The following is a 12,193-nucleotide window of genomic DNA, read 5'->3' as shown; positions in this document are numbered from 1 at the left end:
AGCAGTCATGCTAAAATATTTGCAATTTATTGAGATCTCAATAAATTGCAAATATTAAGCACGACTGCTGGAGTGTGTGCCATCTGATTTTCTACATTACATGTTTATATAAACTACAGTACTCTGTTTTTAAGCAAATACAGGTTTTACAGGTTCAGATCAACAATATATTATATTTTAATTACTTTGATAAACTTTCAGTGTTTGGTGTTACTGTTCCTTTAATACAATATAATAGTCCCTAGGATTTATTGTCTGAGTCATTATGGCAATAAATAGGAATACACATAAATTGGGGAATCTTTACTGTTCACCCTGCACAGAAGGGCATGAATTAGGGCAGAGAAAATCCATGTATGGAAGGTTTCTGGTTGGTGAATTGTCATGCATAGGTAATTCAGAGAAAACCATTACATGGTTTGCAATCCTGGTCTCTGGAGCAAATGTAATGGGGAGATGGACAATAAAAAATGTGTTGATGACCTAGAGATTGTAGGAAATCATGCTTGAATATACTTTTTTCCCCACTGCAGTGCACCAGTGTATCTCAGAGCCCAAAAACACTCAAATTCCTTAATCTCTGCAAAAATGCAGAAGGCGGCATCAGCCAAAATGTTGAACTTATTCTGAGGTATACCAAAAGCCATTTGTTTTTATATACAGTAAATATAGTGTTTCTTGAAGCCAATATGTCAAGATACTTTACAGCTCTTTCCTTACATATACAGAACTTTTCATGAGTATAGTTATCAAGTGGTGAAAGTGAAAAACAATGTTATTGCATGTGCGCCAATACTGTGCAAATGTTTCAGATTGTACCTAGGGACACACAAATAGTATGGAGAGTTGAACACTGGCTGTCCTTGCTCTACAATAGATTACAGCAATACTCCGTTATGTAGCAAAATGAACAAATCCATATCCACTTAATAAAAATTGCACGTGAACATTTTAATACATACTCCATTTGGACTTTGGGAACCTATAATTACTGTTATTAATTTATGAGTTTTAGCTTTAATCTGGGATGAACGCTTTCCAGAGAATTGTCATGCTACTTCCCACTGAATGGAATGCTGCTTGAACATTATAATTAAAAGCATATGTTACATTCTTAACATAGCTACTCTGAGCATAAAACAAGGGTCCTCCTGTAGCATGTGTGCAAACGTCAGTTGATAATATTCCTTGCTATTAACCCCTCAATTGCCAATTCAGTATTTTCCTTACAAGCACTGGGATATGGGTGAATGAATAGATGACCTGTATGCCAAGTGCATTCCCAACAATACATGGCCATGTTTTCACACTCATATACCAACATTGTGGATTGGATCACATGGGGGTCTGCAAAGTCCCCCATGTGACCCAATACAGGGGTGAATTGATTAAATCAGCCTGATTTGGCACACCATTTGAGTGGCCAGCAGTGTACAGTTAGCAAAACCTCAAAGAGAAAAATGTTCCAAAATTTCTGTTTAGTGCTATACAGTATGCAATGTGGGAATTTGTTTAAACAAGAATAGAAGATAAAGATTACCAAAAATAATTCCATGCATTTCCTTCTCCAGAATATTTCTACTGGCAGACCAACCCTGACAGTTGTCATTTAAGTCTAAGGTAGGCTGCCCAAAATGAGCCAGACATTTCTTTACCTGGGGAACCCCACTTAAGCAGACGTCTGGTGCGCCATGGGCTGTAAAATTAATTTTATAAAAGCTCGGACCGAGGGACAGAAAACTACACACCACTGCATACATTAATAATTAAAAGATCACATTAAAATGATCATATGATAGCAGGATCATTACTTTTTAATATCTCTTAAGGCTGCAGGGTTTTGAACCAAAAGTCATCCATTAATGTAAATTACCTTGCCTCGTTTTCTGTTAGAGTAGAGCTCTCTAAATGTGGCCCTTCAAGAAAGACTGCCATAGGTTCAGCTAACATATTTTCTTTGTAATACAGTCCCTGAATATCTGGTTATGTGCATGATCCATGGAAACTACAACATAACTACAAAGACTTTTACATTTATAGATAGATTGCCATTTAGTCATGGAGACTTCTCTCTGAAAGTAGTGCTGGGAATAGTTTCGATCACTCCCCATTGCAGGAAATGGGAATTGTCACAAATATGCAATCCCACATCCCAGGCATGGATTGATGGGCAAGATTCACATGGGTGTGCCACATACATAACTATTTATATTGGTCACACAGGAAGAGATATGTAAAAATTCCCATCTCAAATAAGGCACTAGTTGTACAAAGAAAATCCACAGTGATAAAACAGGCACTCTCTTTGTGTGCAATGTACAGAAGGTGGTTTATGCAGACTAGCTTCCTACTGTAAGGCCAATTTAAGGGGTAATAAAATGCCAGGTAAGCAGATTACATCTGTGCATTGCAGGTCAGCTAAAATAGATGTGCATGGTGTAACATTGAGAAATGATGAAAAGTATAAAATTGCCTGTATCCTGAAGCAATTTTCCCTTGCAGTCCTTATGTCAGGAGGCTGTAATCTGCTCTGGCAAAATACAGAAGCAAGCTATAAGCAAACTGAAATTGCTTTCCCACATTGGCTTAAAAATAGAACATGCAGCATCATATGTTTTAACTTCTATCAAGATATTGAAATGTGCTGTGCTTCAATGCTCTGTGAGTGGTTAAGGAAATATAAAATGGGGAAAATGAAAAAAAATTGTTGCCCAGCATTAACTAGAAATCATTTGCATTGCACAGGATCTGAGCTTACCTATGACCCTCAGATGTAGTTCAAGTCTGCTTCAAAAGCAGATTAGGCTCCTTGCAGCCCCAGGTGCAAGCTGTACCCCCTGCCAGGGCAAACTGTGCATATATCAAATAAAGCAGCGGCACTCCGGTATTGTTGAAAATAGTGAAAAACTTTACTAAAATGCCTTAGGCAACGTTTCGGGCTACGCAGGCCCTTTGTCAAGCTATGACCCTCAAGACCTTCAAACTGCTAAGAGGTTGGGTGTAACCTGTAGTTGGCCAAGCTTCAGGCCTACAAGTTCACCAGTTATTTTGATAGCCACTACTAACAGCAGTGATTAAACTGGAATCATTGCAGACCACTCCCAAGTAATGGCAATGAGAAGGGCCACAAATAGCCCCAAAATAACTATTATTTCACAGATAGACACAGAACCCCAGAATCTGTGTTTTTTTTTTTTATCAAGAGTATAGAGACACACTTGAACTTTTAAAATGGAAAACAATGTACAGTGCCGATTCTGGGGCTGTTCAGATGCTGCCTCCCCTCTCCCGCTCCATGCTTAGAAATCAGCGTCAGAGCAGGTCAAAAGGGAGCAGCAATGCTACTGCATTAGGCGCAATTGCGCTCTTTGCACTAGCGAAGATGAATTTCCAGGTTAAAAAACGGAAATTCGGCTCTTAAAGTTACAAGAGGCGGCTTTTTGCCGGCCCTTGCAACTGGCCACTTGCTGCCATCTGAGGCAAGAATCTCACCTTGCCCCATGGCAGGAGCGGCCCAGACAATGTAGTATATTACATGCCTTTAGAATCTATTCTCCTTCAACAGCAATTTCAAGAGTTGCTGTAGAATGTCTCAGTTAGAGCAAGGCATGCGACAGCTCCAACTCATAGGTCTATAAATTGGTATGGATAAAAGCAACTTTTGGTATTTAACTTATGTTAAGGAACAGCAAAAGAACACAGTATTCATATTGAAAAATAATCAAATCTTTCATTCAAGTATAGACACCTTTAGCTGTTACCTGTATCTTTCCTCTTGTAATGTTTGGGAAATCAAACTATAGTCTCTTTTGAAATGTACTTTCAGATCCTCAATATCTTCAGTTAGCTGTGACTGGGCTTCTTTAATTTCTCTTAACTCTTCTAGAAACACTGAGAGATTGCCATGGCTATCGCTGACATTTGTCCTACCAATGTCAAACGTCTGGTTACCATTGCTGTCTGCAGAACCTGAGGTCCCACTCGAGCACTCATCGTCACTTGCATATTTTGGCTTGGTGACTATTGTTGCACTCCCACTCAGGTTTCTGGAATTCGTTTCTGAATGAAAGTCATCTAGAGTGTTTTTTAGATGAGAAATATTATCAGCACTTCCAAACTTGTTACGGATCAGATTTGCAAACTCCCGGGACTTGTTAAACACAAACATTGGTGGCGTCAATGATACACCAGGAACACCCATTTTACTGCTCTCTACTTGGCCAGAAGGGCGGCTACTGTTCGTCACATCTTTTAAAGAATGTTGCAGGTCTTTGGAAATGTCTTTAGAGCTTTTATTAGCAGACCCATTCTGCTCAATTTCCTTTAGCTTTTTGTGGTACTGCTCAAGTTTTTTCTGCAGTTGAGCTATAGAATGAGCAGATTTCTGGTTCTTTTTTTCAAATACCTGTTTTATACGTCCAGCCTGCTGCTTGTCAGCACTGTTAACCAGCTTTAAATACTCAGCCACATTACCATCACGTGCAGTTTGTTCAATCTTAATCTGTTCTGTGACTTTCAGGATTTTTTGCTTCAAGCTGTCAGTAGTAAGTTTGACTTTGTGAAAGTCTAGAATGCCCTCCGGTATATTAAAGTTAAGGTTGGTGTCTGATCCTCCTCGTCTGATGTTGAGAGGCAAGCTGAGGGTGTTCATTTCAGATCTGTCCACCTAGGAGAGAGAATACTGTGATGAATAAAAACAAAAGGAAGTAGTCTTTTCATTATCTAAGGATAAAAGATTTACATGTATCAAAGAGGGCAAGCTTTATCAGACAGTTTTCAACAAAATGATCTAAAATAAATAAGCCAATACTCCCACGCCCAATTTATGTGTGGAGAAAAGTGGAAAAATGAGAATAAAATTCCATTGCCACCAATTGTTTTGCAAACGTAAAGGGTAAAGGTTCACTGGTTCAAATGTGGTCTCTCTTGACTCAATAGGCAAAAAACTATTCCTTTCCTCGCAGGTTAAAAATCTTGGAATTGCTCCCCACTAATTTTAACAGTAGTCACAGATATCACTATGCAAACTTCTCTTTAAATCTGAGCAATTTTAATCATTTTGCCCCAAACCTTCTCCACCCTGAACTATTAATCATCAGACTTATTTTTTGAGTACACATCTATACAGCTCAGGGGGGGGGGGTAGAAAGATTTGCAGTTTCACAAACAAACGAAAATTTCAAATACAACATATGTTTTTAAAGATTCCGGAGACTAGTTTCATATGTAACTGCTCAAGAAACGGTTGTATTTGTGCCTAATAAGAGCTATCCCCAAATCATTTACCTGCAGAGACATGACAAGACTAGAGCAAAGACACTATAGGAATTTCTTGGTAAGTAAGTCTAAAACTTGCCATTCTCACCGAAAAGCAACAGCCATCATACATTGAATTTTATGACTTGAAACCAGACATTTCCGGAAAAAAACCCAGCACAGAATGCTCATACATTTTCCTTGAAAAGGAACTTGTGAATGAGGGTATTATTTTACCCTCTTAAAGCATTATGAATTTATATGCATTCGGTGAAAAATCAATTAAACAGACAACTGAATGTTCCCATACATCTCTCCCAGCTGAAAGGATCAGAAGATCTTTCCTTTAAAAATGTACTTGCTAATAAAAACTATGGGCTTGTCTATATCTGCCAATAAGACAAAGAGAATAAGGCAGTGCCACCCACTTGCACTAAAATGACCCAGACATGCTAGCCAAAGGGAATTTACAGAACGCAACTTGTAAATTGTTATGACAGAATGCACGTAGCATTCAAAGATGTCTCTGTCTAATAAAAGTATCAGGAATTAAGCACCAAACCCTGCTTTTCACGGTTACTGTAAAGACATGTCAATTCAACTTTTTTGGGAGACACCCAATTTTGTCTTCTTTATTAAACACCCAGTTTTAACATTAACTTCACAATTGCAAAAACCCCAAACACTCCTGAAATTAACTCTTATGTTGGCAGAATTGGCAGAGCTGGGGTGTGATCAGGAGCTTGGATGAAATTGGTGTTGCCCCATAAAACACAAATCCCCCGTCTCTCCGAACTTGGCCCTTATACCAGGAGTATGAGGAATATTCATAGTTGCATGTTAAAATTTAGCTCTATCAATACTGAATTCAAACGGACTATTCAGTTTATTGTTAAAACATGTTACATATGAATTTAAAAAGCTACTCGGATGCTTCTTACAGCTTAAAAGTTGTTAAAATTGATGCTCACCCTCATAATGCATAATGTAAGAAAATTTAATTCTAAGATACTTTCCAATATACATTAATTATAGATTTAGTTATTTGCAATTGAAAGTGGTATCTGTTTATCCCAGTCTGTTCTTTGGTTATGATTCTTTAAACAATCTGCAGAAGTCAGTTCTCCCCTAGATCTGTTAATCGGTTGACTTCTGCCACATTGTTTCAGGAGTCCAAATGAGAAAAGCAGAGAATATAAATAAGCAGATACTGTACCCTCTTTTGTGGATAAACATTCATATTTGCCACACCAAAGCCATCTATGTAACTTAACCATTAACTGACGGAACAATTAAGATCAGTTAAAATATTAGTCCCAGATGGCAGAATCATAACACAGTCAAAGTGGATTTAGGATGTTTCCATGTATTACTCTTACCAAGTACATATGTCACTGCAAGGCACATAGATGTCCAGTACACAATGCAATAAAAGCCCAAAAGAACAGAATCATACAACACCAAAAATAAATATATTATTAGGAAGAAAAAAAGGTTTAGACAAGCACACCTACTGTATATATCAGGAAAACACCAAAGTTGAAGTGGAAATAGGTTTCCTGTTCACCAGAAGCAGTGATTGGTATATACACAAGATGAATATACACAACGTAGCAGAGACTGCATTTTCCAGGAGGTTGCTAACTGCAGTCTCTTAAATAAACATGCCCTACCCTATGTCATGTTATATTTTATAAATTGTTGAGTGCTATTTTGCACATGATTAACAGTATGGCCCATGATCACAGCGAACAGCAAAAAGTATCATCCATTTAGAGCTAAATGAACATTGCAAATGTCTAGTTCTCCAAAGTCAGATGTTAACCAGTGTAATAGAATTAAGCCCCTTGCTTTGAGATCATTTACAGTACTTAATTTAAGCAGACAGTGCAAATTTCTGGCTTCAGTGTTAACAGTGTTGCTGAATGTATTTCTTTACAATCACAATGCATAACAGAGGAGCACCTACCTTTAGAAAACAAGACTGGTACATGGTATGACAAAATTAAAATGGAATATTGTACAAGTGAGAGATGAATACGGTAAGTGCTCATCTCTTAAATTTTCAATATACCGCTCTCATTTGCCATAACATGCTCAAGCCTCTTGCTTAGTGAATAATGTTGGAACAGTATCTAAAAGCACTCAGCTTTGAGGGGTGGAACAGCTACAGTACAATCTGCCTGACGGTTATCTTAAAATACTAAAAGATCATAAAAAGGATCCTTACTTTATAAACCTTTTGGCAAGTCTGACCCATATTTTTCCTATATGAAATCTCTGGACTCCCTGCTGTCGATTCTTTTGCCATGTGGCATTTTGCTTTTATTAATAACATCTTATATTTTTATACTGTCCCAGTTTCTTCTCACAGCTCTATAGGAAAAAACCTTCATATGGTCAAACCAACAGATTTGCAGCTAATGTTTTTATTTACATTTTTACTGAAGATCTTGATTTAGCACAGAACAGTGATCAAAATGATGTTCCAATAACATGATTATGTTGAAAACCATTGTAACAATAGTAAACAGCAACTGTGTTATAATGGCAACTGGAAATCCCCCCTGCCTCCCAAGAATATAATGAAACAAGCTCAGCATGCTTATCTAAAAACATTAAACATGTTTTCACGGCTCCTACTGGGCCTGCAAACCATATCAGCTTTGTAAACACAATTTAAACCATTTCTTTAAAGCTTCAAACGCAGTTATAACAAAAACCAATATCCATAAAGATGAACACATACAGGAAATGTGACAATAAGCTGACTCATTCAGTTTATGTCTAAGGGCTAGTCCACACGGGGAGATAGCGACGCGTTTGCGGTCGCGGCGACAAAGCGCCGCGACAGTCGCCGCGACCGGCGCAGGCGACAGTTTTGTATGGGCGCCTATGTAAAAACGCCTGTGCTAACCACACGAGGCGATGCGCTTTTCAACAGTCGCCTGAAAAAGCCTGGCGAGGCATTTTCAGGCGACTGTTGAAAAGCGCATCGCCTCGTGTGGTTAGCACAGGCGTTTTTACATAGGCGCCCATACAAAACTGTCGCCTGCGCCGGTCGCGGCGACTGTCGCGGCGCTTTGTCGCCGCGACCGCAAACGCGTCGCTATCTCCCCGTGTGGAATAGCCCTTATAGGTCTATAAAAAGGTGTGCTTATGTGATATGCTGAAGACAAGCTAATATGCATCCTGTTCTAATATCTTTCATGCATAATAAGAGAAGCATATAAAAATGCTCTTACTGTTAAGTATAAAAGAGTAAATGTTTATTGTATTATCCCCATCTGAAAAAACCCTGTGAACTTTGTTCCCTAAGCAGTAAGTTGTTATAGGTACTGTATTTTAGTCATTATATACTGAGGGCAAAGCTGAATATTGCTCTGTTTTTGTCAGCGCTCCAGTTTTAGTGAATCCTGTTCATAACAGCAGCATGGGGATTATTAACTAGGAGTCATAGCAAGGCAACACATCAATCTAGCAATTACAACAAATGATATAAATAGCATTTACAGCTGACTCTGGGTGCAGCAGCTCACAACAAGAGTCCACTCCTACTCCTTGGGGATTAGTGACCCAACTATTTAGTTATAGAATTGCTGATCTAGCTCAGTACAATTGCAAAAGAAAAATTATAAAAATGTTAAGAGGGCCTACAAAAATGGATTCATCAATTGCTTTCATGTAGCACAAGTCAAGCAAATCACTACTTGTTGCTTGTAATAAAGTAAACCTACTAGACCCTGGAAGCGCATACTAATGTATAAGCATTTAACAAAATGATCTTATCTTTTCCATTTTACCTTTATTTTTCATGTATATTCACACATGTCATTTCAGATTCTATCATTCCATTCTAGAACAAATCCAGACCCTTTAACTAACCGGTCAGAAAGCAATCTACCCTAAGTGCTAATGGAGACAGTAGCATTACTTTCTTAAGATACAACTGAAATGGCTTTAAAGGGGTCCCATAGTCCAAATAAAAATGCTAGTCTATTCACCCATATAACTCCTAACCTGCATAAGTGTGAATGGGTCCACCTTTTGCTTATTTTAATGGAAAAATATAAGAATGGACCAATTCACACTTACCATAGGCAGGTTAGGAGTTATTTGGGTGAAAAGATCAGTTATAACTTAAAGACTAGTGATTTGCTCCATGCACAAAATGCCAAAAATGTTGCAGAGAGCAGCCAAAACCTAATAGTAACAGAGTACAGAAGACTAGTTACCAGGCTGATTAGGCATACCATTTGATAACTTATGCACAAATATTACAAGGTTTCAACCCCTTCAAAATGTGCCTAGTGTCACAGTCACCCATGGCCAAGTCATCATGTGATATCAACTACTTATACATATAACTCACACACTGCACAATATTGTTTTGAGATTAGAATTTAGCTGTACCCTATTCTATACAATATAGAGGTCATTATCTTTTTGCAGGTGCTTTTGGGGTCATGTAAAGTTTGGTGAAGGTGGCGGTAGTTCTAGAATTTCCACAGTGTCAAACTTGCACCTAAAGAATCGGGTGCACACTGTTTCTTGAAAAAATATACTTTTCTAGTAGTATACAGTATGTATAATATACTTTTTCTATAGTATATTGGATAATCCCACATAGATTAACTACAATTTCAATCATGTCCCTGTCCCTCTGGCTCATATGAAGCTCTGTGTTCACTTTCCAAGTGCCAGCTTTATTTCTCCTTAAATATAAGCTTTGTGTACTAAAAAGTTATTCAACCAAGACATTCTGATAACAGCACTCTAAAGGAATTTCTGTAAAACCCCTGACCTCAAATATCCCTCAGCTCCTATGAATGCCAACAAGTGTTAGGCCGTGTAGGGCAGTACATGAAGCATATTTAAACATGGGAAGTTGTCTTGTATTTCGACATGATACAATCAACCTATATTGTGTTCCTCTTATACAGAATACATTGTGCTCTTATTTCCAGAGATGGGTGGTTCTTATGAAGAATGTTTCAAAGAAGGAAGCTTTCCTTTCTAAAATGTCTAAATGGTATCAGGTTAAATGATCCATTATGGCATATTAGGTTTTTTCCTTAGAAACAAAGCAGTCAGATATGTCTACAATACTTCCCCTAACAACGATTCCTCTACAGATACCATACAGAGCTTTGGTATTTTTAGAGATCTAATCTAATGCTAATGCTTTAAATCATTCAAATAAAATCTTTCCGAAAAATCTAGAATACGACACAGGAGTCTATTAAGAGATCAAATCCTTCCCTTTCAGAGTGCAATTTGAGCTGTGGCAGATGGTGGGATTTTAGCATTGCTTAACTTATATAAAAGGCACAGACTATAAAAGATTGTCTCAAAAGAAAAGGGGTTTACAAATGACTGAAAATAATTAATAATGTTTCGCTAAAAAACGATTTTGCTTAGCCTTAAAACATTTATAATCAAGTGTGGTCTTGTATGGTCATGTTTTCTAGTACCTGTCTCACCTTCTATCAGAAAACAGTGGCCCTGTCTCAATTTAGGGAATATTCGGTTTCTTTCTTTCTTTCTTTCTTTCTTTCTTTCTCACAATATATTAAGAACATGAAGACATTTTGTTCTTAATATATTGCCCTCCCCTTTTAACAAAAATATAAAATGTGTAAAATGTATAATGAAGCAGTAGAATTCTTAAAAGACCAGTAACATATAACATTTTTTCTGCTTATGGGAGACAGCCATTCTGTAATTCTGAGCTTTCTGGATATCGGGTCTCCGGATAAGGGATCCTATACCTATAATAATTTGACTTACTTAGGGGCAGTAACATAACTTTACATAACATAACTAAACATAGCTATAGTACCACGGGCCAAAGTTGAAATTTTTCACCAGAACCACCTCCCTCCTCCTCTACACACAAACTCTCGATCCTTCTTACCAAAAAGGCTGGTGGGATCACGCTATAGTATTCCTGGTGGGTCCAGGTACAGTCGTACCCCAAGTCCAGTAGTTATGGCACTGGGAATAGCCATCGGAGCACTACTGTCGCTTAACTTCAAACACCACTTGGGCTTGCATTCCAGAATTTCAAGTAGCAATTAAAATCACATACAGTATGTATACAGTATCCATAAATACAGTTTGATTAGTATTAGCAAAGACCTAGGTGGCCAAATTGCAGTTTTCTCCAGTGCCATAAATTACCATTTGAGGAGCATATACTGAGATTATCACACCTGCATTATCAGCTCTATAGTTTAGAACTAATAACTTACATGGAACAGAGAAAAAACAACAGACAAATGTTGATGTGCAGCAAATTATAGGAATGGTCATGAAATTAATTAAAATCAAGATTCAGAACAAAACCTAACAAAATTGTATTTTTCTAGCCCGTCATTTCCTACTCGAAACCAGGCCCAAGGAAATAATACGGTAATTGCTGCCTGCCGGAATGCAATTCTGTTAGACACATCTAAAATGCAGTTTGATGTGATTATTATTTTGTTATTTGCCAGTTGCAATCATCTGTCCCAAGAGGAATGTACTGTAAATTGTAGTGGGAGAAATTAGAAAATCATTATCATACATTCAGAGAAATCCAATGTAGAATCAATATGATCTTTTAGGGAGGTACTATCTGGTTAAAGATGGCTACTTAGCCTATAACAGCGTGAGAAGTAAATTTTAACATTTACACAATATGTAATTGAGCTGCTGGTAAAAGGTTTTCCTTCATACTTTATATTCAGCGCGCTTCAGCAGACAAATGGCATTTAGCTTTCTCCTGAAACTCTTCACAGGTATTTATTGTACATAAACATTATACATCATTTGCAGTTAGGAGGCACAAATGCACTAAGGAGTAAAATGTCAGAGACAATAACTTAACAACAACAGGCTTCTTTCTTTTTATGCCTTTATTAGTATTCCCTCTTTGTTCATGGTTCTGTATTTA

The 12,193-nt window shown here is 37.6% G+C and overlaps 2 protein-coding genes across 2 annotated transcripts in view; both read right to left on the bottom strand.

Moving 5' to 3' along the window:
• Positions 1 to 3,886, bottom strand: part of cep83.S (centrosomal protein 83kDa S homeolog) — a 37,023-nt gene extending 33,137 nt beyond the window's left edge. The window contains exon 1 of the mRNA XM_041587601.1: positions 3,762 to 3,886. The gene's annotated coding sequence lies outside the window, so the exon portion shown is untranslated. The remainder of the gene's footprint in view (positions 1 to 3,761) is intronic.
• The window catches only part of tmcc3.S (transmembrane and coiled-coil domain family 3 S homeolog), a 46,748-nt gene that overhangs the window by 8,037 nt on the left and 26,518 nt on the right, over positions 1 to 12,193 (bottom strand). The window contains exon 2 of the mRNA XM_018256010.2: positions 3,762 to 4,666. Coding sequence (XP_018111499.1) covers positions 3,762 to 4,666 — 905 coding nt within the window. The remainder of the gene's footprint in view (positions 1 to 3,761; positions 4,667 to 12,193) is intronic.

This window comes from Xenopus laevis, chromosome 3S (genome assembly GCF_017654675.1).
Source record: "Xenopus laevis strain J_2021 chromosome 3S, Xenopus_laevis_v10.1, whole genome shotgun sequence".
In the NCBI taxonomy this organism is placed as follows: Eukaryota; Metazoa; Chordata; class Amphibia; order Anura; family Pipidae; genus Xenopus; species Xenopus laevis.
This window is presented reverse-complemented; position numbering and strand designations above follow the sequence as displayed.